Here is a 26,244-nt window from a genome sequence, read left to right as displayed (position 1 = left end):
AAATATAATACCTTCATTTGAACGAGAGTGCAACAGAATATAAAAAGCACTCCTGGAATCAAATTAGAAATCGATTTCTCTTGCAAAGGGAACAACATGAGAGTTGCTTTGAATCTTTATATTCACTTTGGGTTGTTTTATGCAAAGAAGGAGGCAGAGAGTTTCAGAGATCATTTGTAACCTAAGATATTCTCTTTCTGAGTCTCTCAGCATCAGCAAAGTCGGCAGAATAAATGAATAAATAGACACGCAGCTCTGGGAAGAGTTTTCTTATCCTTTATATTGAAAGGCGAGAGTTGTAACTGGATAAAACTCAAGTTTTCTCTCGGGGGGATTTAAAGGAGGGAGGAAGTTTGATGCCATGGCTGTCTGTGTTGCAGTTTTGCAGTTTCTTAACAAATATTACCCCAACGTGTTGCATCAGCCAAACCTTCCCGCTGAAGGACGTGGTTTTGCCTTTCAAAGTGAACTTTTGGCCTGGGGTAAAAAAAAAAAAAAAAAAAAAAGAGAGAGAGAAGGAGAGAAAGAGCCCTCCTGGTTCTTCTTGGAGGCTGAATAACCAGTAAATATCCTGACAAGTAACAAATGACTGTGGGCGTCATATTGTTGGGTGCTCTTGTCTCCCTTCTGCTAACAAGTAAATAAATGTTGCCTACCTATGTTTCCATTCTCTGAGCAGTGGAGTGGCCGGGCTGAAGGCAGTGCCTTCCCACCTACTCCTCAGCTGGACCCCGCCAGGGGAAAGCTCCAATCTGACAACAAATTCGGGGCAAGATCAAACCAGGCTTGCCACGGAAAAGCAGAACTTGCTGTTCCAGAATTGCTTAAACCCTTAAAACCCTGATTTTAGCAGTGTAGGTGAATGGGTGAATGGATGGATGGGAAGATCCGTGGATAGGCACACGGATCATTTTTAGTTCCATTCCTTAATTGCTAAGCTGGGCATGGTATTTCTCCAACAAAAGACATTCTGTCTTCCTAACTTTATTTCATCGCCTCATTAGAATATTGATCTAATTACACTGCTTTTACCCACACTGGCCCGAGACACAAAGCTGGTGCTGCAAAATTAAAACGCATGGGGAGTATTTGTTTTAGGAGCCTTTCCTGGGCTCCTCATCCCAGAAGACGCCAAACCACTTTTTAGGGAGAAGTTTCCAAGCGAATAAAAGAGTATCCTTTTGTGCTTGGGGGGACAAAGTCCTCGCACCTCCCCTATCCCCTTTCCCTCTTCTTTTTTTTTTTCTTTTTTTTTTTTTTTTTTTTTTTTTTTTTTTTTTTTTTTTTTTTTTTTTTTTTTTTTTTTTTTTTTTTTTTTTTTGTTTCTCACATGAAGCTGGGATTGGGTGGAAACCTTTATTAGTTGGGGCAAGGGGAAGTTCTGCTGAAATTAGCTCATCGCACAACTCGAGGGCCTTTTTAGCACTTAAAACAGTTGCAGATGATTCTAATTCTTCCCCCAGCCCCTCTTGCCCTCCACCTCCCCACACCCCACCTCCCTCCTCTCTTTTAAAGTCTTTGAGGAAAGATTTTGACGTATTCGTGTTGTTATCAGATTGATGGGCAGGGTTTGATTGAAACCCCTTTGTCATGCAAATGTCAGGCCCTTGATGGATGAGCTCCGAGATGTGACAAACTTCGGGAGCCCCTCGCTCATTGGGCTGGGCCCACGCCGTGCCCGCCCCCGCGGCTCCCCCCGGCCCCGCCGAAGGCTGAGGGCTTCGAGGGCCAGCGATCCATGGAAGGAAGTTTTACAGCTTTGACATACTATCTAAAGGTTGTAGGGCAGGCGGAATCCCCCCCAAAACAGGTTGACCCTCCTCCATCAGTGGCAGATGGACAATACCAGGATGAACTCCTTCTTAGAGTATGCAATTTGTAACCGTGGGACGGGCGCCTACCACCACTTAGAGCCGAGCTCCCCTTCCTTCCCCTCGTGCTCAGGTAGCCCCGCCAGTGACACTTTGAACGGAGACGGCCGCTTTGGCGCGGGAGGGAGCGCCCACCTCCCCCAGCAGACCCCCGGCTACCACCCTCCCTCCTCCGGCCGCGCCGGGCCCTTCGCGGGCGCTGCCCCGGCCAGCGGGTACCCGGCCCCGAGCGGCGGCCCCGGCTACGGCCCTCACCAGCTCTTCCTCGGCCAGCAGGACGCGGACGGGCTGTACTTCCAAGCGGCCGGGTACCCCCCCGGCGCGGCCCCCAACCTCAGCTCGCTGGCAGACACCTACTGCGGGGCGGTGGCGAGCGCGGGGCAGTACCAGCAGCATCACCTTTACGGGCAGGAGCAGCCCAGCTACTTGCCCGGCGTTTACAGCAACTTCTCGCCTTCTTTAAACGAGGAGCAAGACCCCGCCTGCCCCTCCGAGCCGTGTCCCGGCGCCAGCGCCACGCAGACCTTCGACTGGATGAGGGTGAAGAGGAACCCGCCCAAGACAGGTGAGTTTGGGGGGAGCGGAGAGCAGAGAAGGGGTCCCCACCCGAGGGAGGTGGGGGGCAGTTCCTCAGCCCTGCCAGGGAAGGTTGCCTTTCCCGGGATCTGTACCCAAGGTCACTGGGCTAGTCTTCCACGAGAACGTGGATTTGTTTGGGTTTGGAAGTGTTTGGTTTTGTGGTTTGTTGTTTTTCTTTTTCTTTTTTTTTTTTTTTTTAAATCCCAGCCAGAGATTTCCCAGACACGTCTGATGGAGGGTCCCTGAGCTCAGTTTCCTGCAGGCCCAGTGCGATTTAAGCCCAGCTCGGAATGGGAAGGGCTCTGGGCTTCCTGCTTCTTCCACAGTCGTGGCTTCCATCTCCCCTATTGTTCAACTTCCTTCTCCACGATCTCCCTTAAATCACAGTCTTCCCTCCTCCTCTCCCATCATCACCTTCACCCTCCCCTTCCACCCCTTCCCACTCAGTCTAGTCTCACGCAGTTTTCAGGGAGATGGAGGGGATGGTTACAAGGGAAGAGCAGAGCCCGAGGATTTCGGTCCCTCCGGGTCAGGCGCTGTGAGGAGCCGGGAGGGAGCACGAAGCTCCGGGCGGTGGAGGGACCAAACGCCCAGGAGAGGAGGGGAGCGGGGGAGAGCCCCCCCGCCCCAGAGAGGGGGTTCCTCTGGCTGCTCCTGCCCTGTTGTTGTTTGTCGTTCACAGCCAAAGTGTCGGAGTACGGACTGCTGGGCCAGCCCAACACCATCCGCACCAACTTCACCACCAAGCAGCTGACGGAGCTGGAGAAGGAGTTCCACTTCAACAAGTACCTCACCCGGGCCCGCAGGGTGGAGATCGCCGCTACCCTGGAGCTCAACGAAACCCAGGTCAAGATCTGGTTCCAAAACAGGCGGATGAAGCAGAAGAAGAGGGAAAAGGAAGGTCTTGCCCCGGCTGCTGCCTCCAGGTCTGCGAAGGAAGCGGGTGAAGCCTCGGATCAATCCAACTGCACCTCACCTGAGGCCTCCCCCAGCTCCGTGTCCTCCTGAGACCTGTCCCGAGGGGGCACACAGCTCTGCCCACGAGGGTCTGCAGAGCCCAGCAGACCCACAGGCAGGAACACGAGCATCCCACGCACACACGCGTGCCAGTGAAGCCACGCGTCCCTCCGAGCATCCCTTTGGCCCCCCACGCGTGTGATACCGATTTTCCCACTCGCATTTCTCTCTCTTAATTTATAGACCCTCTGTAAGACGCTGGACTCCAAAGGAGCGGCCGTGTCCTCCTGTATCCTTAGCAATATGATTCTATGATTCTATGATTCAATAGGCGTTGGTCTCAGGGACGTTTCTCCCTCTCCCTTCTCCCCTCCACCCTTTAGGAACTGCACTTTCAACCACAGGAAATCTAAAACGAATTTAGTTTTCTCCCGTCTTAAAAAACGTGCACAACGAGTTCTCCCTGCACGAGCCTTGATGTGTTTTTTCCTCCTCGCGAGATCGTAAAAAAAAAAAAAAGAAAAAAAAGAGAAAAAAAAAGAAAAAGAAAAAGAAAAAAAAAGTTTGGGGGTACTCTTACTTTTTTTTCTCTCTCTGTTATTTTCTGTATGTATATCTTGGAATGAGATCTGAGGCGCCCAAGATGCTCGAGGCCTGTGCAAAGACCCAAACACCAGGCAAAAAAAAAAGATGCAGCTCCTCTGCTACCATTTTGCACTATTTCTGCTTTACAGGGTTTTCCACACGCTCTGCGACGGTGACTGCTGCTGCTCCTGGGGGAGGGAGGGTTGGGTTACCAGAGAAAACGAGGTGAGGCGCGGGCTGACCTCGGGGGGCTTTGGTCACTGTCTCAGGAGGTGTGAAGGTGGATGGGGACAAGGTTGTGGGGGGCCCGCGGGGCTCGGCCCCCCCGCGCTGATGCACTGGCTGCTATTTATTGTAGCTCCCGATAGCCTGAAGTCTCGGAGCGGAGCAGCACGTTCCTCGCACCCCCGCCCTCTTAGGCTTATCGGAGTCAGATAAACCCGCTATTTAACCGTGGCTAAATGTTCTCCCTCCCCCGTGAGAAATTTTAGGGTAGGACGGAGTGTAAAACCAGGGCAACTGTTTTGTTAAAAATTGTTTTAAAGGGAAAAAACGTCATCGAGAAAAAAAAAATAGCGGTTTCTTAATCGGAATCTCCCATTTCCCCTCCACTCCCTTCCCCGTGCTCTGTATCTCGAAATGAAACTACCTCAGCCTAATAAAGTTTACTTTTTCCACATGGAAGTCCTCCCGACTTTAAACGAAATGGAAATCTCTCCCGTCCAGGGAAGTGCGGGACACGGGGCGGGGGGAGCCCGGGCTTGCAGGGAGGAGGAGGAAGGAAAAAGTCTCCGGTTGCTGCCAAAGCTTCCAAAGAAAGGGCCCGATCCTGCTTCCCGCGGGTACCCCCGGACCCCCCGCCCTGGCACCGGCAGGATCGGGCCCGGCGCTGCGGGAGTTTCAAAGCCAGTTCGCCCCGACGGGACCCGATGGAAACTCGGCTTCTCCCGGAGTTATTTCCCAGCGCAACGAGGCCTGATGAGAAGGGAAAAATCATCCTCATCCTCAGTGCGAGGGACGCGGCACTGAAGGAAATCTGCAGCGCTGCAGCAGCAACAGCAACAGGGACGGACTCGGGGTCCGGGGTGGGGGCAGAGCGAGTTTCTCGTTTATACAGAACGTTTATACAGCTCCAAGCCCAAACGAAGTGTCGGTGTGGGTTCTTGCCTTCAGCTTCCCCGGAAAGGGTGTTTTCCCCGGCTCGAAGAACACCCGAGAGCAGCTCGCGTGGGGACGGAGCCCGGCGCGGGGGGGAGGAGGCAGCGGGCCCGGTATAGCTCTGACCTTTTTACCTCGAAACGCCTCTGGGATTTCTAAACAAGTAAACAGAGGGGCTGCCAGGAGAAACTATTGTTCTGGCTTCGCCAAATTTGCAAACCTTTTCGGCGGGGGCAGGAGGGGGGCCAGGAATGAGCAGAGTACCTGCTGAGGCTGCGGCCCCGCGTCCCGGCTGCTCTGGAGGGCCCTGGGCCATGGGACATCGCTCTGCCCCCCAGATAAAATCTTCCCCCCTCTAATACACTTCTTTTGCTCCAAAGAAAAGGTTTCTGAGTGTCCAATTAGCTCAGAGATAAGGTTGGGGGGAAAAAAAAAAAAGTGTAGGGGGGAAAGGTGAAACGAGGATTTTGTGCAAAATGTCAGGAGAGAAAAAACCCAAAACAACAGAAACCCCCAAGCAGCTAAACCTGGCTTTAAAAGCTGTTGGGGGTGGGCCAGCTTGGATTAACCTGAAGATTTCGTTGACCCTGTGTGATTTCAGCTGGCTCATGGAAACAAGGAGGGCGTCGTGCCTCAGAAACCTCGTGCCTTTCCACTGAGACGATTTTCACCCCGCTGCGTGTCTGTCCCTGCTCTGCTCCCACAGGGACTGGGAGTGGGTCTGGGACCGGGATCAGCTCGCTCCCAGGTGAGCCGGGCAGTGCAGGCCTCGGAAGGGCCGGGGGAGAGCGGAAAGGCCGGGATAAAAAGGAGGGGAATGCTGTGGCAGTGTGTCGGGCACAACAAAGGCTCCCGGCTCCCATTCGAAACTCAAAGGGACGCTCCGGAAGAGCCCTCCGAGCCCTCAGAACCCTTACATATGTAACCCCCCCCGGGGTCCCCCTCAGGCCGGTCCCTCGCCCCCCCTCGCTGCCCAGCCGTGTTTCTCTAACAACGATCACCTCACACAGCTAATCTCTTTCCCCCCCTTGCTCTCCCTCCAAGTTTCTCACGCTCCCTTTTGTCTCAGGAGCCCAAACCCACCGTTGGGAAGCAGGAGCAGGCTGGAAAGGCCACGCCAGGACACCCGGGGTCCCTCGGCCGGGGGTTGATGTTCCTGTGAGGGGCTGAGGGACACTCGTGTCTGTCCCACACCCGGGGATGATGGAGAGAGGGCCCCGGGACTTCAGTCCCCACACAGAGAGATTGTGCAGAAGCCTCTAATCGAGACTTGGCCCTATTGCCATAGTTGGGCTTTATCACAAATGTGAGGTCTACACACAGTCTTTTTTTTTTAATATATAAATGATGCACAACACCGTGGCTGTTTATGATCCACATGTTCCCCTGTCTCCACGTGTCTGTCCGTGGGTCCCTGGTGTTGCATTTTTCATGAGCAGGAAAATTAGCCAAGTCCCCCCCTTACACTCACACACAAAGCCACGTCTTAATGGAGATTTATTCTTTTAATATCCCCAAGGAAGGGGAAATTCCCAGTTACAGAAATGTAGCCGTGTAAATGATTAACGGCAGTCACCGTGTTGGAGCTGCTGTCCCTCTGCAGGAGGAGGGGATGGCGAAGGGACACTGAGAGTCCCTCTCCTCTGGCCCTGTCCCCGGAGCAGAGACCCGAGGAGCTCCTCCAGGGCCATCTGTTCCTTACCCCTCGGTGTGAAATGTTTCTCTTCTCCCTAAAGCATTTGTTCTCACAATGTGAGGCCCTTTTGATCTGGGGAGAGGACATTCTATTAAAAAATAATAATAATAATACCCGGAAGGCCTCCTCGCTTTCAACTCCCCTTTGCTGGCTGCTTTTAACTGTTCCCCCAGCCCCTTTGCACTGGAGGTGTGAAGCCTTCCTGGGGGGCTGGGGACAGAGTCTGGGGACAAAACCTCCCCCTCAGGGACTCAGCTGTGGCAGGGTTGGGCTGGCACTGGCCCCCAAAGCCTTTGAAGCCTCGAAGTGGAGGAGAAGAGGGGAGGGAGGTTTTTGGGTTTCTCCAGAATCGTTTCACACTCCAAAATGAGTCAGAGGCCACCCCTTCACCAGCTCTCAGCGAAACCAGAGCGAGATGAGCGTGGTCAGAACTGAAGCAAGGCTTTGATCCATCTTCTGCAAGTGGTACCAAGGCAGGAAGGTGCCCACGCACCTGCTCCCACACCAACACTGCCAAGGGATTCACCCTAAACCAGGTAAACCAGGAAGAGTTTTCATGCCTGCTAAATTTTTTGCAATAACTTGACACGAACATATTACTATCACTAAAATCGCTGGAGAACCAGGCAAAAGACCTGCAGCTGTGGGAGATGCTGGGTGAGTGCAGCTGCCCTCAGATCCTGACTGGCACACCCAACAGCCCTTCCTCATCCCCAGGGACCTCCCCTGCCCAGCACCATTGGGCTTCATCGTAGGAGCTGGGCATATATTTGGATTATATACATGTTTATTTGGATTATATGTGTTTATAGACAATACATTTCACTTGTATGTGTATCGAATATAGAGTGTATTTATTCTTCAGGATTAATGCTGCATAGGTCACCTGGATTTGAGCTGGGGACCCTGGACCTGCTGCCTCAAGTCTGACCCCAGCTGTAGGGTCCTGTTTGGCTCCACTGAAGGGGCCACCCCGCAGTGCTGTCCCCTTGCTCACCCCTCTGCCCTCAGCCCTCTGCTTCCCCCAACACAGATATTTCAGCACTGAGCAGCTTCAGGGCTGTTTTAGCCTTTCAGGCAGGTGAAATGAGGTCTGGGGCAAAGGGCTGGGGTGGAGGGAACAATCGCTGAGGTGAGTGTACAGAGTGTCTCCGTGCTCTTCAGAGGCCTCACCTATCCTTTCGGTTTACACTGCCCTGACAGCTCCATTTCAACCCCAGCCTTCACGTGGACTCGTTCAATATTTACTCAGCCTGATGGGTTTGCTCAGAACTTGCCTCCATCAGCCCTGCTCTGTCGGGTTCCCTTCCCCTCGGGCCCAGGTTCACACAGAGTTCAGCCTGCAATGAATTCCCCCAAAGATGGGCCCGGCTGGGCCCGGCGAGCAGGGCTGGGGTCACGCCTGGGGCTCCCAGCCCAGCCAGCCCTCCCCACGGCCAGCACTCAGCACTCCAGCCAGGGGGCTGCTCTGGGGTTAAAACTAGCTGGGGTTAAAAAGGAAAAAACTCTGGGCTGGGGAGGACACACCAAGAGGGGCAGGAGCTGCTTTGCTCAGCCCTTCAGGAGGGTGTAGAGTTCACAGACGTTTCTCTGCCCGGGGGTCTGTGGGACAAGGGACGATCCTGCAGCCATAAAAACTGCAGCACGAGAGAAAAGGGAGGGATTTTATACATCTGTAAGGTTTATATGAAGTGCACACATGCACTGCTTACTGCGTGTCTTAGAAATATAGATTTTAACCTGCACAAATATGGCTGATGGGATTAAAACCTAAAATGAACGAAATTAGGGGTTGTTTGGTTCTGCTCGGAAGCAAGAAAAAGGAGGTGATTTTAGGTAGCAGCAAGCTGAAATCTGCCTCAACAACAATAACAAAAGCCTTTCATCAGAGGGGCAAACCTAAATTTGATGGAAATCAGAATTATTGAAAGGGATTGGTGCCAAATCGGTACTTGCTCCCATGAGAAAAAGAAGACAGAACCACAAGGTAAATCCAAAGCGGTTCCAAAGGAGGTAACGGCTGGGTTGTTCACTGGGAAGAACCAGTGAGTTGATTTAGGGAATTTTGTCCCCAGAGTCCTCGGCAAGAACTTCTGCTTGAGCCTCTCCAGCCTTGCAGAGCATCCCCGAGAAGCAGGGGATGTGAGGGCTGTGTCGTGGCTCTCCAGCCCTTTCACAAGGGTTCCCAAAAAACCTGAGAGGAATCCCTTTAAAATCAGACACGAGCTCCCTTTCAGTGGCCATAACACTAATCCGATGGGATTTAACGGATTTGTTAACAGCTATAAAATCCTGGAGGTTATCACAGTCCCTGGTGAGGAAACACCCTGGGGAGGGGGCAAAACTCAAGAGTTTTGGTAAAAAAAAAAAAAAAAAAAAAAAAAAAAAAAGGGGGTGAGGAATCTCACAAATTCTCCCGGTCTTTCCCCTGGAGTTAATTCAGGGAAATATTACCTCAGTCTGTCTTGACTTATTCTCTCCCTTCATCAGCTTTGCCCGAATAATTTTCTTTCCCTGTCCCAGATCAGCAGCGGATGCTTGGAGTCCCCCCGTGGTTTTTTTTTCCCCACATCTTCCCAGTTTTTTCCTCCTCAGACAGCAAGACACGTGGGAAAGACAGCAAAGAGCATCATTACCAGAGGAAAACAACACCCGGCTTCTTTCACCGGCAAAAAGGCTGCAAAGCCGAACTGTTTCTGGGCTAAAAACGAAGTCTCGCTACTTTTACTAAGGGTTCAAAGAGTCCCTTGCTCTTGTCAAGCTAAAAGATCAAAGCCACCAACAAAAAGCCTTTCCTAAAGAATTCCCGTGATTTAGGTCACAAAATTTTCCCCGCAAACAAACAAACAAAAAGTGGCTTTAACCTCGGTTCTATTATTAATTTGTCTGGGAGAAAGAAGGGAAGGATTATGTTTTTCAACAAAATATTTCTCTGCGCGAGTTGCTCTGAACGCGACACACCTGAAAATATTGGCACTGCTGGCACGAAAAGCAGCAGTGCCTGGAATCCACCTCCCGATTTCAATCCCTTTTGCTCCAGTTAGGGTGTCAAATATCCACGGGTTTACCGAGTGTTCCAGCGCGGGAACACCGAGCCCAACTCGTTTATTATAGGAAAGGGTAGGAGAAAAATGCTTTCTTAATGACACTTGAATTGTGTTTCCTACGGAAGGATTCGAGACAGTTCACATTTAAACGCCGGTTGACAGAGGGAAGAAAATAGAAGCTCCTTCCAGCAGCCGGGGAGGTCTCAAAGCTCTCTCGTTTCAAAGGAGATGCTGAGTTTTGGAGGGGGAAAACACTCCCAGAAGGGTTTTGGAGCAATGCTGATGACACACCCAGTGCTGATGAAGGAGAACACGGACTCCCCTCCCCGCCGGTCCCGCCGCGCAGGTCCCGGGAATCTCCCGGCCGGCAGCAACGATTCCTGCGGCTCCACAGAAACCAAGGGAAAAGCGGGAAAAGAGAGGGATCTTTCCCTCCGCATCACTTTTCCAAGGGATAGATAATTTCCCGGATTTCCCCAGGGAAAAGGTCGCCTTTGCCACCTTCAACATTTTCCCCCCTACTTTTTCCCTCAGAGCCCCATGGAAAAAAAAAAAAAAAAAAGAAAAAAGAAAACAACAAACAACCCCAAACAAAACAACCCAAACGTGTTATTTCCGTGTATTAAAAATTGTCCTAAATCATTCTTCAGTAAGAGACCCAAAGTGGCAGCAGCATCTGTCTCCCATAATTATTTTGGACTCGATGATCTCAGAGGTTTTTTCCAACCTAGTTGGTTCTGTGAGCCTGTGATTTTTGGAGGGGATCTTGTGAAGAAAAAAAGAAGTTTATGAGACTCATTTCCCTCTTCCCTCTGTCCATTTGCTCTGTGAGAGCTTCTTCTCTTTATTATTGATGGATCTGGCGAAGCTTTTCCCGCAGTTTGGAGAAATACGCTCGCCAGTGAAAGCACCTCCTTGATGGATGAGGAGCTGGGCTTTAAATCAGCCCCTACTGATACAAATTATTTTAATATGCCTCTTTTATGATTGATTTCAAATTTATGAAGTAGTGAGCTGTGTTGTAAGACTTGATTACAGAGGCTGCTTGCCTACAAAGTTATAAAGACTTCTAGGAGAGGGGTTTGGGTTTTTTTTTTTGTTGTTGAATGGTTTGTTACAAATTCAGTAGATTCAAAACTGTGTTGCCAAGGCTGTGCTTATCAAGGAAAAGTAAATCTTTTTTTTTCCCTTGACCCACACCCTGCCTCTCCTCCACGCCAGAGAGGAAATTTGGCAGTGCCATGAAAACCAGCAGCAATTCTGGGTGCATTTCAAATTGTTGCTGCTGCTGCATCAAAAAAAGAAACCACCCTCACAAATAATGCAGTCTAAAAGCAGAATCCTTGTTTTCCCTCAGGATAATAAGGGGAAGAAGGCAGGGGAAGGCTGAGATAAGGGTTTGGGGCCTCTTTCAGTGTTCCTGACCCATTCCCAGGTGGATGTGGCCAGGCTGGAGCAGGGAGGGTGAGCTGAGCACTGCCCGGGCAGGTTGGAGGGAGGTCTGGCAGATGAAGGACGTGGGCAGAGCCCCAGGACAGGGATCTGCAGCTCACAGGCAGTGCCAAGATCCCCAGGGTGACCCCTCTGCACAGGGGGGCGTTTGGGAAGGCCCTACATTTCTGCAGTGTCTTTGAGCTGCTGTGCTGAGCTGCATCCACACACACACCTGAGGTACACCCAGAGCCTGCTTTAACCAGCCTGCACTTTTCTGTCACCATCAGCACTGGCCATAAATCAAGTGCACAGTCCTGGCCATGCAAGGTCTGACTGGAAGCTCATCTGGCCCAGGGAGCTGTCCCTGTGCCAAGGCCCGTGTGCCCTGCTGGGCTGGGCTGTGCTCCAGATGCAGCACGTTGTAGTCCCTGGCTTTGGTGGGCATCACCTCCCACTGAGGGGAAGCACAGCAAGGAAAGCACGTGGAGAGGGGTCAAGGCACTGAGCTGACACCATTTGGTGCCTGCAAAGCACCTGAGCCCCTTTTGGGCTCTGCCTCTGCAAGACCAGAGCATTTCAGGTCAGTACCATCATGGTCCCAACAGCTTAAAAGTCGAAATTTTGTATCTTCTGAAGGCCTTTGGATGAGTTTAAAACTCAGTCAGTAAAATTGGCCTTGGACCAGCTCCTTGAACATAAAAACTTAGTGTAGTGATCAGAGGTCAATGGCACTGAGCAGAAACTGCTGGTGCTTCTGTCAGGAAATTCTCTGTAAATCCCTCAAGTTTCCTCACTCTTGCTCCCTAAACAGAGACCTCGTGGAAGGTGCCAGTGAGAAGGCCTGGGAGAACAAGTCCTTTTGTTTATTCATAAGGTGGGGGAATGGCAGGGGAAAGTTTTACCCTGCCAAGGGTCCTTCCCTCCCTGATCCCAAGGAATGGGAATCCAGCACCAGCAGTTCACTGGCTCTCCAGCCTGTGCTAGAAAGTGTCGCCTGGGGTGGGTCCTGCTTATTTATTTGTTAGGTTTTTTTACAGCAAAGCCACGCTTCTGCTTGTCCTTAGATCTACTGGACTCATTTCATGTGACATCAAAGGAAGTTTACTCCCAACATCCACCAGCTCGGTGCAAGTCAAGCAAGATGAGCTTTCCCAGCTTTCCTGCTGCCAGATATGTCCAGCCCTCCTAAAAGTTCCACTTTTTGGCTAAATCCTCTTCTTAGATGTGGCCACATTTCTGCATAAAAGGAGGAGTGGGGGGGAAGCATTCCAAGGACATTTACTCACCAGCATATTCAAACCATCAAAACAAGGAGGTTTTTTTTTTTTTTTTGTCTGCTCAGTTCCTTCCAGTCAGAGCAGCCAGAGATGGTTACAAAACTTCTCCTGATATTACTGCAAAAGGATTTTAATAACAAATAACAGCAAACTCGCAGTGTCTCCCAGCAAGATAAAAATTCTTCTTGATCTGCTGATAGGGAGGAATCTCTGAGAGTGGCAGATCAAAGGGAGAACAAAGGCCAAACCTTTGAATAACAAAAGCAGTTGTGTCTCCTCTTCTCCATCAGCCCTCAAAGCTGCATCTCCTTCCTACTTCCTTTGGGGGCAAAAAATTCCCTACCTTAAATAATTTCCAGAAATTCAGCGCTTCGAGTGGCACAGCCAGCCCTGGAAGTCGGGGAAAAGCAGTGGGATTGTTTTTCATAACGTTTCTTGGAGGCTCCACATCTTTCAGTGTCTTATCAGTTCTGAAATACGAGGCACGGAGTCTCTTGCACCGCTGGGACCAAGAGGTTATCAGCCTGCAAATACCTGAGCTGGAAAGACATGTTTGAGAAAGTCCAGATAACATTTTATACATACTTATAGCCCACATCCTTTCCAGCTTTTATCCCAATTTCACCTGGACTTTCACAGGTAAAGGTGTGCTTCCAATAACCCAGCAGATAAAAGCGGGTTTATCTCGGATCAAGAGCAGTGGAACCAGCGCTGGGATCACCTCTGTTATTTGCTTTTTGCTGGAAAGTGATAGGCAGCTCTTTGCTTTAATAAAGAGGTTTTTAAACATGAATCTGAGGGATGTGAAACCACTGGGTCAGTGGTACCAGGGCACCCTCTCTAACAGGGGTTCTGCAGTGTCTCTAACAAGGGAATTGAGGCAAAAGACACCACTGTGGCTTTCTTTCCTCCACAGGGGCAAAATGAGAAAGAAACCGCAGGATTTCTGGTTCTCAGAAGTAACTGTTGGACAATGTTAGCCCTCAGGTGGCCAAGGTTTCTGCCTGGAAAGGAAACACGTGAGCCCAGAGGCCAAGACTTCTTGTCAAAATAGGTAAGGGACAGCTCAAAAGGTCAAAGAATGTTTTCAGGTGAGGGAGAGAAAGAAAGCAGCTCACACAGTGTTTTCTCCTTCTGTGTGTGGTAAATGCCTTGATAATAAAAACTGGAGGAGAGGGGGCTTGGTTTATAAAGGAACATAAAAGAGAAGGTTGTGCTGGGTAGGTGATGTAGGACCCAGGGGAGCCTGAGGAGTCCCTGCTGCCCAAACTGGTCTGGGGGCTGGGGGGGTGACAGAGCCACCAGCAACTGGTCCACAAAGGCCTCTTGAGTAAAGGACTAATCAAATCACAAACCCACTGGCAAAGCCATCCCCTGCACTCCTCCAGAAGGCTCTGACAGCAGGAGCAGGGCTTGCTGTGGTCAGGGGGGTGTTTGGAACAGCATCACCTCTGTCTGGGCTGGTTTCCCTCTCCAGTCACTGGAACTGTGGTGTGGAGAGAGGAGAGGGGCCAGGGCACCCCTCCTCTTTCTGGAGAGGGTCAGGTCTGGTCGGGGGAATCACCCCCTGGACTTCACTGCCCGTGCTGGGCAGATCCCTGCAGGATGGGAAGGGTTTCTGGACAACCACTTGGATGGAGGGGCTACAACCCAGGAGCAGTTCCCTTTTGGGAAGCGGGGTGTCCCGATCCTTGGTGGGAGTTGGATCACCCAAAAACCCCCAGACTCACACATGGAGAGAGCAGAGTGTTCACAGACCACCCAGGGCTGCATCACAACTGTTTTAACTTATGGTGGAGCAGTGAGGGGGTGCAGAACTAACTCAGCTACAGGGATGAGGGACTGACTTTAATTCCCCTTTTCCCCCGCCCCTTCCATCCCTGCAGAAGTGGAGGAACTGATACCCAGACGAGGTCCATCACAATCCTGGTCCTAAATCACGACTCAGCTGAGTGTGTCCTGATCTGCACACGTTTCCTATAAAGGGAAAACCCAGGGGATCACGTGCTGCTGATGGCCTTTAGACCAATGCAGAACTGTGGCAAAACCCCTACTTTTTTTTTTTTTTTTCTCTTTTTGCCCAGTCAGCTTCAGAGAACGTCCCATAAATCTCAGCTCACAGAGCTCACACGCTGGGGGTTTATCTCTGGTATGTGCTACCCCATGTTTTCCCCACTCCCAGCGCAGGACCCTCACGCAGGTGGGGAGAAAGCAAAATAAACACTATCAAACAAGGCCATCAAATATTTAGTGTAGAGGTTTCTGAGTGCTTCAGGACGAGGGGGACTGTTTAGATATCAGATGTTCTCCTGCCAGGTCAAATGAACCACTGTTGAGTAATGGCCAAAGCCCCCCAGCCACCTCTGGCCATCAGTGCATTATCACCCCTGCCCTTTAACTCCATGTCCAGGGCAAGAAGCACTTTCTTAATCCAGCAGCTCAGCCTAAAGCTGTTCCAGCCAGGCCAGGGGATTGTTTACAGAAGGTGCTGGCTCCCTCCCTCCCCTCCACCTGGTTTCTGTCTGGGCCACACTGTTAGGGATGAGGGCAATACATCATTTATCTTGGCCTCATTTCACAGGCAGGTCCTGCTGTCATTGTGCTGGTGGTGTCTGGAGGTGCAGCATCCTGATAAGAGGCTCTGCTCTCCCCAGCAGTCAGCACATGATCTGTGCTTTTCCTGATACCCCCTGGTGCACAGAGTGCTGCAGGACATGGAGCCAGCTGGCAGGGGCTAACAGGAGTTTATGCAAAAGGGTCAAGTGGTTCTTGTGTTCAAGGGACCAATAGATACTAAAGAGGGGGGATTCCTTCTTCTTCTTCTTCCCCCCCTGCACTCAGCCCAGGAAAAAAAGGCTGGAGAGAATGAAGGCAAATTGTTCGTGTCTTAAGGCTGGTTTAAAGATGTAAACCCTGGTGTAAACCCAGTGGAAGGTGGAAGGGGTCCTCTGCCTTTTGCAGCTCAGGGTTTTGAAAGCAAAAGGGTAAACATGGGACTACTTTTTAATATGGACACTGAAAGTGGCTGCTGTTTGAAATACTCCAAGTGAGAAACACCATCCACAGCTGATAACACAGAGAAGGAGGGAGAGAGGGAAAGCCTCCAGCTACAAAGCTTTGTGATGTTTATAAACCCTCACTCTGAAGGGTATAAACTCACCTTTAACTAATGGGTGTCAAGGAGAAAGTTCCTTTGTGGGTAAGTGACTTGGTAATTGCATTTACAGAGGTTCCTTCTACCTTTCCAGCAGAGCAGCTGGTGCTGTGTCTCCTGGGGAGGGTCTCAAAGCAGAGGAAACAAGGGTTTGATCCAGTTCCAGTGTTTTGACACTGTAAATACTGTTCTCCACTCCAGACAAGGCATTTGCTCCTCTCTGTGCTCTGTCATAAGAAAGCCAGGGAAGGGATGGTGGTGGAAAAGCTCAGTTTAAGGCTTGTTCTGTGGGATATTTTCCAGGGCACTGAATCTGCAGCCAGGCAGTTTGGTGCTGGCCTCAGAAACATTTATTTAGAATTCTTGGGAGTTCACTGCTGTGGGACAGGGGCAGTGGCACAGTGTTACAAGGGACAATTATCCAAAGCCAGCAATAAAAAAAACCACCCCAATACATCTCAGGATTCATCCCCCTGCTCTCTTTCCATCCCTGACAGCGTTTTTACCCCTACAACTCCCACTCACCACTGGGAAAACAGGTCCCACAGAAAGGACAAGGCAGCAGAGGCTGGATGCCTTTAAGATGCTCTATTTTAAATCACACATCTCTGCTCCTCTCATCATATTGATCTCCCTTTTCTCCACAAGTGCTCTTGGCTGCTGAGAAGCTTTGAACGCCCCGAGTAACTAATACATTGTGTCAGTTTGTGGCATTTCACAGGGAGAAAAATGGCAAATCAGGAAAGCAAGCCCAGGCTGTTTGTTTAGATGGAGAAAAAGGAGCTGTGTCAGGGGGATGACAAACATGGTCATCTTTCCACCCCCAAAAATGCAGGCTCATCTCGTTCATAAAGATGAATGTTATGGCTTTGACCAGCTGTTGGGTCACTTCACAAAGCACTGAACAGTCAGCTCAGTTGTAGGAAGAGGCAGAGCAGGGGTTAGAAGGGTTGGGAGAGCTGGAAAAGAGAAAGGCTGGATCAGAGAGGAGTTCCTGGTGTGAGGAAGGGCTGGAGAGCTGGAGGGCCTGGCTGTGGGCACAGATGATGATCAGCAGGGGGTTCTGCAGGAAAAGGTCACTGTCACTGTCAGATGTGGGGTTGGGAAGTGGCTGGAGGGGCTGGAATTGCTGCAGGGAAAACCTGGGAGCCTCGGGAGCAGCAGCCCCAGCCCGAGGGCTGCACGGGGCTCTCACCTGGCTGCAGGAAAAGCACTGACCATTCTGAATATCCTGAGTATTCACAGCTACAAAATGGAGTTTTGTGGAGGCCAAATCCGATCCCTATTTTTAGTGTGAGCTCATTTCTGCAAGTAAACAACATAATTTAAAAGACTAAAAGGAAATCATTTAGCCATGGGGCTGTTTGCTCCACCTGCTGCTCTATTTTTAGTGCCAACTTTCTCCTTCCATGGCATCTCTAAAGAGGGAAAAGCAACAGGACCATCATGGATTGGGGTAGGATTTTAAATTGCTGCCTATCACAGTAATAGCTGGATGCCTTTTACATAAGAACAAGCAGCAATGGCAAATTGACCAGCAGATTTCACCAGAGGGACTCATCTCTGAGAACTTTAAATGCTTACAAAGTGTATGTTTTCATCCAAACCAGCCATCCAGACTCCTTTTATTGCTGGTGGGGAGCAAAAGGCACTTTGCCTGCACAGTTTAGCTAAACTTTGGCCCAGGAGGAGATGAGCTGCACCTTAAAAGTGCCTCTTTCCCTCGAGTTATTATAAAGAAAGCAAAAATCACCAGCTCAGAGACCCCCACGATGACTCACCTGTGGCACTGCTCATTTTGATGACTGCGTGGATGTACCAGCCTAAATTCATATTTTACGAGGTTCCATGAGGCTTTAAACATTTCCTGATTGTTTCCTGGGTGGAGTTTGGGGTGGAAAAGGAAAGTTGGGATGGTTTCCCTTGCACCACCAAAGGGTCTGCAGAGAGGAGCAGCATCTCCCCAAAACAGCCTCCCCCTCTCCACCCCAACACCACAGCATGCTGACAACGCTGAGAATTTGCTTTCTGAACACCTGAATTCGCAGACAAGGCGCAGATAAACAGCAACAGCTCCTCTTAATGAGCACAGCAGCATCTCCAGATAAACTGTCAGCACTCCTGTCGTGCCCGGCGTCGGTATCGCCAGTGGAGGAAACGCCTCAGAACTTGTAAAAACACATTCCCCTCCCTTCCCAAAGTTAGGAAGAGTGGAAATAATTCCCTCTGATGTTTTCTGAATGAACCAGAGATGGGTTGCTCCCACTTCATCCACCCATGCACGATTAGGATGTACAAGGTTTAAAATCATCCAGATTTTGGAAGTGTGGGTTGGTTGGAAAATCCACCGAGAGGTTCCTGGTGGGATCCCTGGACATCAGACTGTACATGCAAGGATGTGGTGCTGGAATTGTACTCTCACAAGCACCTACAAAGAGAATTGTTATGCCTCAGGTAAGAGAGACACTTCAGAACCAACCCCAGAAGCCTGAGAGCAACAGATGTAAAAACGTGCTCGAATCGCTGTTTACACCCCAGAAAAGACAAGATGGGGTGGGAAATATCCCCCCCTCCTGCCCCCTGGGTCCCAGAGCTTGTAGCTGTGACTGTCTCACCACAGAGCAGAGGGGAAGATGAAAATCCCAACCCTGGGCTGGGGGTGACAAAGTTGTGCTGACCCACAGGAGAGGAAACCTCCTGAATTACACGTATTTTTGCTCCTCTGTGCCTGAACATCAGGTCCTGACTCAGCAAAACAGCTCCCAGATTCTCTCACAGCACACATTGATAATCAGGAATCTGGAGACAGAGCCTGTGACTGCCACAAGGGTTATTGGTGGAAGAATTTGACATTTATACCAGACTGATCCAGATAAGTTCGTATCAGAGCTTTTGGACTGCAATCAAGACAGCAAAGCCTGCTGTATTTATAGTTCTCATCTGCCTGGGGGAGACTGGCAGCCTGATTTTCATCCCTGCTAAGGTCCCTTTACATAAATTGCTTTCACACACACACTTTAGAGGCACTTTTTCCCAGGCCAGAGAACTGCAAAGGCAGCCTCATGTAAATGAGAATCAGCCCATCAGTAGATGAACATTATCCATGTCTGGGAATGTTTGCCAAGCTCCAGTCCCCCTCATAACATCTGCTGGGGAGAAAAAATCCGTGAGCCTCAGCAGTTGAGGATCTGGGGTTTTTTAAAAGCCACATCAAGGTCCTGTTAAGCTTTGTGGTGACTGTTGAGCTCATTGGCAACGAGAGCATTTCTTTGGACAGCCTCACAGGGAAATGTGAAAGGGAGCAGAGATTAAAGCCTGGGTGGATTTTGAAAAATGTAGACACTGGTTTAATGCAACCAGGTGGAGACTGTCCAGGGCTTGGGGCTTTTCTAGGCCCCTTTGTTAAACATCTCAGTCTACCCACTTCTTCTTTGAAAAGCAACTTTTCCTCATTATTCTCTGTGGTTTACAAGGGGCTGATGGAGTTGGGCCAGTTTTCTCAGCGATGGTGTGACCTGCACCTGAGATTCACAGTTTTACAGCCTCTGAAGATCTGTCTAAAAGCTGTGTGTGTGCCTTTGTTTCCCCTTTACACAATTCCCTTCTCCTTCTGCTTCTTCCTCTTGTCCCTGCTGCATTTCTGTTGCTCTGCAGCCAGAGCTCCTGGATGCTCCGTTCAGGGTGAGGTTCAGATGCCCAGAGAAACACCTTTGAAAAAGGAGGGACATTCCCCACAGCCACAGTGGGTTTACCATCCATCTGCAAAGAAATCTGCAGTCCCTTTTAGCAGGAGATATCTATCCCAGGCAGACTGTTCATTCCCTCTCCTTGTCCCCACCCAGATGTCCATCAGACTAACCCAGGCCCTCAGCCACAGTTTGGGGTGACAGGACAAGGGGGAATGGCTTCACCCTGACAGAAAGTAGATTGGATTTGGGGAAGAAATCCTTCCCTGGGAGGGTGGGCAGGCCCTGGCACAGGCTGTCCAGAGAAGCTGTGGCTGCCCCAGCCCTGGGAGTGTCCAAGGTCGGGTTGGATGGGTTTTGGAGCAACCTGGGCTGGTGGAAGGTGTCCCTGGGGTGGCACTGGATGAGCTTTCAGCTCCCTTCCCACCCAAGCTATTCTATTCTATTCTATTCTATTCTATTCTATTCTATTCTATTCTATTCTATTCTATTCTATTCTATTCTATTCTATTCTATTCTATCCTATCCTATCCCATCCCATCCCATCCCATCCCATCCCATCCCATCCCATTCCATTCCATTCCATCCCATTCCATTCCCTGATAATCCAGGGTCATGTTTTGCAACTTATCCCACCCTCATATGGAGACAAAACGTGATTCCAGGCTTGGCCAAAGGCTGGAGAACAGTTCAGAGCCTTTCTCAGAGTGCTTGGTGGTGGAGTTCAAGCGCTGCCCACAGGGACTGCAGGGCTGTCAGCAGCCTCTGGGCAGGAATTTCCCCCCATTCCAGGGAAAGGAGGTGCTGGGGGCCTTTGGCACAAACAATCCCACGAGCTGGGCAGGAATCAGAGTGACTCAGCTCGGGGAAAAGAGCCCCAGTAAATCTCGGGATGTGCTGAGTGAGACAGCAACAAGAGGCAGTAAATGAAATCAGAAAAATGCCTGTCATGGCAGCTGAGGATGTGTCAGTCAGGCTGCTGGGCGCCCTTTGGAAATTCCCAGGGAAGTTGCCTTCTCACAGCTTGCAGTTCAGAATTTGGAACGAGGTGACAAGGGTGGGATCTCCACCCTTTCGAGTCCTTCAAGAATGAAGTCATTTTCCCTGCCCCCCTCCCCAAATGCACGTATTCCTCAGCACAGTTATTCCTCCGTAAGATTTTTCTTTTTTCCTTTTGGATAGACAATCTTTCCAAAGTTGGGAGGGAAAAAAAAAAAAAAAAAAGAGGAGAAAAAAGAGAAAAGGCAAAGAAAAAAAGCAGGAGACGTTTCAGAGGTGAAACTGGCCAGCTGGCAGTTGATTTATGAAGTGCTGAAAAGCATCTTCGGAGCTGTCATTTATCTTAAAGCTCTCAGCCTAAATAAACAAAGAGCCCCCCTTCCTAATTATAGTTACAGTAGAAACAAGTCCAGAGCCTCCCGGCTGGCATCTCCAAACAGCCCCCTCCAGCCAGCCAGCCCACAGATGCTCCCTAGTGGATCGGTGCTTCCAGCCCTTCCTGGGATCCACAGGACCTTCTCCCCCCACCTTCCCGCAGGGAAAGCAGAGCAGGAGCCCCAGGGAGAGCAAAGGGAAAGCCCCGGGGCCATCCCAGTCCTGCTGGGGAACTGCAGAGCCCCGAGGAGAAGCTGCCCCTGCACACCCTGCCCGGCAGCAAAAGGGGCTCCCCGTTCTGGGTTAGTTTTCTGTCTGTACAGATGGAGTCAAAGCCCACTCTGGAAGGATCTCTACCCACTGCCCAGGAGTAAAGGGGGTATGGGAACCTCGTGGCAGCTGATGACTCAGTGGCAGAAAAGCTCCAGCTGTTGGACATCAGTGTGAGCAGAAACCTCCTTCAGAATTCCTTCTGGGACCTGAATTTCCTCTTGCTCTGGTAGCAAGAGTTCACAGGAGGAGCTGGACTCTCCTCTCAGCCATTGCAAATAATCAGAATTCCACCGGAGGAAACAAATTTGGCCCAGCTGCCCCAGCTGAAGATGTGCCAGGACAGAAACATGCCACAATCAAAATAGTGCCGTAACAAAACTCTGCTGTGTCCACGCTCATCATCCCTCTACCTTCCGTCCTGTCACTTCCTTACATTCCCTGCCGCTCCCCAAAGCCCTTTCTCACATGACACTGGTCATAAATAATATTTACTTAACAACCCTTATCAGCAAATACCACTTCATACACAGATCAAATGCAATCAGAAGATAAGCCACAGGCCAGCCCTGGTTTTCCCTGATTTCAGAACTGATATCAGCGTTTTTATGGCTTTATAATTAGTAATGTAGGGTGGGGTTAGAGCGAGTTGCTCATAACTCTCCAGTAAATTGACCTGGGAATAAAATTTGGATGAGCTGAGTCCCAGCCCGGTGCTCGATCCATCAGGGTTGTCAGCACAGCCCGCAGTGACAGCACTGCAGGACACAAAATGAGATGATGTGGTGAGAAACCACCTCGTCCTGGAGACCCTCTGGGTTTGGCTGGAGGTGCCAGAGAACTTGGACGCTGTTTGGATGTGCTTGGAGAAGCAGCCTGGAAGGAAGGAGGCCGGGAACGGTGGGAGAGCAGGAAAATTCGGCATCATCAGAACTAGTGCCCAGAAGAGCAATAAAGGAAAGGTTCGTGGAGCTGCTCGGAAAACTCTTCCCATCAAGAGCAATCTAATTCAAATTAAAGCCAGGCTGGTTCCATTTCCCAACTATCTGAAGCACCTCTGTGCCAATATCCCTAATCCCTCCCTGTCAGGGCTCCCCAAAGCAACAGCTAACACGGGAGATGTTCCCAGCAGAGAGGCCAGGAAAAAGGGGGCTCATAAATCCTGGGTTTTCTTCCTGGATAAAGAGAAGCTGTTTATCCATAAGGACAGGGATTCTGGAAGACAGATCCAACTCCCAGGAGCAAGTGCTGGAAGAAAGGCTTTCTCTCCTCTCTTGTCTTGGGGTTCTTGTGGCACTACCAGGGGAGAGCCCAGGCTGTCAGATCTTCCTTTAAGCAACAAAATAAACTATTCAATCATGGATTTTTTTGAGGCAGAGAGGTTGTTCTCACCAGATCTGCTTTCGGGGAGAGCAAGAAGAGCCTTTTCTGCCCCATTTCTTTCCCTACAGCCAACGTCCCAGCCTGTAATCTGTGTTTCTCCAACCTGCACGGGACTCACCCCTCGGGTCCATCAGCATTGCCCAACCCCTCCAGACCTTTGATCAATTTATAGCTCTTCTTTGTACCTTCTCCAGAATCTGCAAATCAGATAATTCCTCCTATCTAACAGATGAGTCAGTCCAGATGCACCAGGAAAGCACAGGAGGTAATTCCAGGGATTCCACAGGCATGAAATCTGGATCCTTGTCTAGTGGAAGATACCAGTGGTTTTGGGACTTGTTAATGTTGTTTTTTAAACACAGCACCCTGGATCAGATTGCTTCTGACCAGAAGCCACAATTGCAAAGCTGCTGGGGAAAAATCAAGGGAAGGGGAGAAGGGAGACAGACATGAAAAGGAGGAATGGGAAGCATTTCCTGGAGACAGGATAAACTGAGGTTGTCAGCATTCTGAGAGGGATTTGTTGCACAACTCACTTCAGGATAGGTGGAGCTCTGCAAGGACTGAATTGCACCTGCTCTTCGTGGGTGCAAAAATGGGAAAGGGAAGACTAAAAGAAAGCCAAAAGAGGTATCCTATTGTGCAAAGTCATTCTGGCTTTTGCTGATTGCTTCAGTCTGTTGCTGGTTTTGCACCAATTCAGCCTACCTATTCCTGCTTATGGGAAGGGAAAGAGCTGCATCTCTTCACCCAGAAGAAACAGAAGGAGGGAATTATCCTGGGCTCAATTGGAACTGCAGCCAGCAGAAATTTGTGCCTGTTTTTCCCTCCAGCTGTGAGCCATCTGTAGTTATCCCTGATTTTTTTTTTTTTTTTTTTTTAAATCTGTAATAAATTGATAGCTCTGAGGGGCGAGCACACTGCAAGGCAGGGAAACAGATTTCCAGGTTGCCATCCAGAAGGGGTTCAGATGGATCAGATGAGAAAGGAGGAAGCTGGTTTAGCCCTCCCAGCCATGGGAACAAGTGGTACAGGCAGTGACATTGTCGTGTCCTGGTAGCAAGATGAGCTGTGGGGAGGGGGACAGGAAAAGGGATACATTTGGGAGCAGTGTCTGCAAGTCTGGAGCCAGCAGACTCCAGAGAATGTTTGCACAGGCAGGGTGTGAAGAGGAGGGCACAGGAGAAACATCTGCCCACTGGAAGGTTCCACATTCTCCTCCAGGCATCCCCTCCTGGCTCCTGCAGCAGGTGGGCTCAAATCCAGCCAGGGTCAGATGGGTTCTCATGTGGCCCTGCAGTCCTGCTCCTTGGATGCTGATGCTCCAGGACTGGTGCAAATAAAGGATTTGCACCAGTGTGGACGTGGGAATTAATATCCAAGCCATGGATGGGAAAGGAACTGGGCACAGGAGGTTCTGTGTCCCACTGGGTGGACAGCCAGTACAACTCCAAGCATTTCTCATTCCTCGAGGTCCTGCCTGAACCTACAGCTCGTGGGAAGAGGGATCACAGCTCAGCAGGGATCCAGGGTCATGGAGCACAAAGGGAGCAGGTCCCTCAGACACAGCCCACATCCCATCAGCAGAAAGCCCAAGCTCAGCTCTCTCTGGGCACTCTGCAGCCCTCAGAGCAAGCTGGCCTGGCAGATGGCTGTGTGGACAGAAAGCAGGTGTCACATCTGCTCTCAAGCCCAGCCTTCCCTTCCCACAGGAGATGAGGCCAGTTCTGCCTCACCCCATCAGCAGGGAATGCTGAGGCTGCAGGTCCTGCCTGGCCTGGCACCCACAGCCCCCTGTGCAGGACCCTGACCCTGCAGCACCTTCCCTCAGCATCACACAGGTCCTGCCTGGCACCCACAGCCCCCTGTGCAGGACCCTGACCCTGCAGCACCTTCCCTCAGCATCACACAGGTCCTGCCTGGCACCCACAGCCCCCTGTGCAGGACCCTGACCCTGCAGCACCTTCCCTCAGCATCAACTGGGCTGTCACAGCCAGGTCTGCAGCTCTGCTCTGGTGCCTGGGAGCAGTGACCCCCAGATCCCTGCTCCAAGCTGTGGACACCCTCAGAAATGGGCTCCTGCTTTTCCCCTCCGAGGGAATGCTGAGCATTTCTGAACCTGAGGCCGCAGCAGCTTCCCTTGAGATCAAATGATTGCTGAGCCTTTCCAGGAGGCTGACTCAGTAACTCTGTGAAATCACTAATACCGAGCCCTCCTGTGTTGACAGGCAGAGGAATAACAGTTTATGGCCTTCCTTGTTCACCAAAAGAAACCTTATCTCTGATCCTACAGTCACCCTGAGCAAACGCAAGGCCTTGCTGGGCGAGATGTGTGTGTTGTGTTAATTGCATATTTTACTGAGATGAAAGGTCTCAGCATCTCTCAGTAACTTCCTCTGCTTCCTTTTGTTCTCTGGAAGCCTCATTTTTTCCCCTCCTAATATTTATTCATGAGGATTTTTGCTTTCAGAAGCTTTAGAGCAGCTGCTCCTGGTCTGATGGAATTCACTCAGCAGCAGAGATGTCTTTTCATCTGTTCGGCGCAGCAGCTTCACCATCGACAAGCATCTGCTTCTCTGGACAGGGCTCCAGCTCCAGCACCATTAATATGCATTTTATGGAGTGCAATGGAACACATGTGCAATCTGCAGGCTGAAGCCTCTGCGTAGTTTTGCACATGTGCACACCTGCGTGCAAAGGGAGCCCGGGCGAGCCAGCATCTCGCTCCCGGGGGATGGACCTGGATTCCTGTGGCAGATGATGTGGGATACACAGGAACACGTCCTAATATCCATATTTGGATTCCTGACTCTTTTTTTTTTTGGTAATTTTTTTTTTTTTTAATTACAACTGGCCAAGCTGAGCTTTGGTGCAGCTCCAGAGTTCAGGTTTTGGTGTGAGCTGAATTTTGATGGCTCAGTCACAGCAGGTGGAACAAGGCAAGGCAAAAAGGGCTTCACCCAAAATTCCATAGGCTCACAGATTACCCTGAGCTGGAAGGGTCACACGAGGATCATCGAAGTCCAACTGCATGGGACACCCCAAAGATCCCCCCCTGTCCCTGGTAGGAACTTTTCTCCCAGGCAGGGACAGGTTCTGTTCTCCTTGCAGTGTCAGTGATGCAACACCAGAAGGTTTCACCCTCTGCACTGCTGGGTTGAAGATTCCCTGGACTCATCCCTGCACCGTGGGTGTGCAGCTGACTCCCAGCACACACAACATCTGGTCTCGTGGGCACATCTGGCAACTGGAGGACCAAACACCTGCCCTGCAATGAGGCAGCTGCCTGTGGGGAACGGGGAGGAACAGCCTCAGGAGGAGTCAGGGCACCTGGAAAAGCAGGGGTGGGTGGACTCAGGGTCACTCTGTGCCACCTCCCACTCACCTTGCTCTGCAGATCTGAGCACATCTCCTCAGCTCAGGGAAACGTCAGTGATTCCCCCATTGAACCTCCTTCATTCCCACCTTCAACCTCCCAAATGAAAGGGGCCAAAAATTAGGAAATGCAGAGTTAGAAAACAAGAAACTTTCCTGAATCCCCTCTACCCCCCAAAAATGGTGTAGGGATGAGGTTGGAGTTGTGTCAGTACCAGTAGCCACAAATGCTTGATCCAGTATATGACCTGTGTGAAACACATCTTTACCTTGCTATGTCTCCAAATATCCCAAGCCTCTTTCTTCCTTTTCCTTTCCCCTTTTAATTTGCCTTTTCTTTTAATTTTTCCTTTTATATTGCTCCCCCCCATTTCCATTTCCTTTCTCTTCTTTATATT

At 50.5% G+C, this 26,244-nt stretch overlaps 1 protein-coding gene across 1 annotated transcript; it reads left to right on the top strand.

The window, feature by feature from the left end:
• Positions 1–1,820: 1,820 nt before the first annotated feature.
• Positions 1,821–3,458, top strand: HOXB1 (homeobox B1). The gene is made up of 2 exons (XM_027906353.1): positions 1,821–2,436; positions 3,133–3,458. Exons 1-2 carry the CDS (start codon positions 1,836–1,838, stop codon positions 3,456–3,458), a joined length of 927 nt encoding a protein of 308 aa, XP_027762154.1. The 5' UTR covers positions 1,821–1,835.
• Positions 3,459–26,244: the final 22,786 nt, after the last annotated feature.

Source organism: Empidonax traillii, unplaced genomic scaffold (genome assembly GCF_003031625.1).
Source record: "Empidonax traillii isolate 1590-97213 ecotype Southwest subspecies unplaced genomic scaffold, ASM303162v1 scaffold1283:size300302, whole genome shotgun sequence".
Classification (NCBI taxonomy): domain Eukaryota; kingdom Metazoa; phylum Chordata; class Aves; order Passeriformes; family Tyrannidae; genus Empidonax; species Empidonax traillii.
The sequence above is the reverse complement of the archived record's forward strand: the minus strand, read 5'-3'. Positions and strand labels throughout refer to the sequence as shown.

What these genes read in the sequence shown, in the direction of transcription:
- HOXB1 (XM_027906353.1), top strand. Translation starts at nt 1,836, where the DNA reads ATGGACAATACCAGGATGAACTCCTTCTTAGAGTATGCAATTTGTAAC. An exon ending in GAGGAACCCGCCCAAGACAG is followed by an intron (nt 2,437 to 3,132) that starts GTGAGTTTGGGG and finishes TGTCGTTCACAG; the next exon opens with CCAAAGTGTCGGAGTACGGA.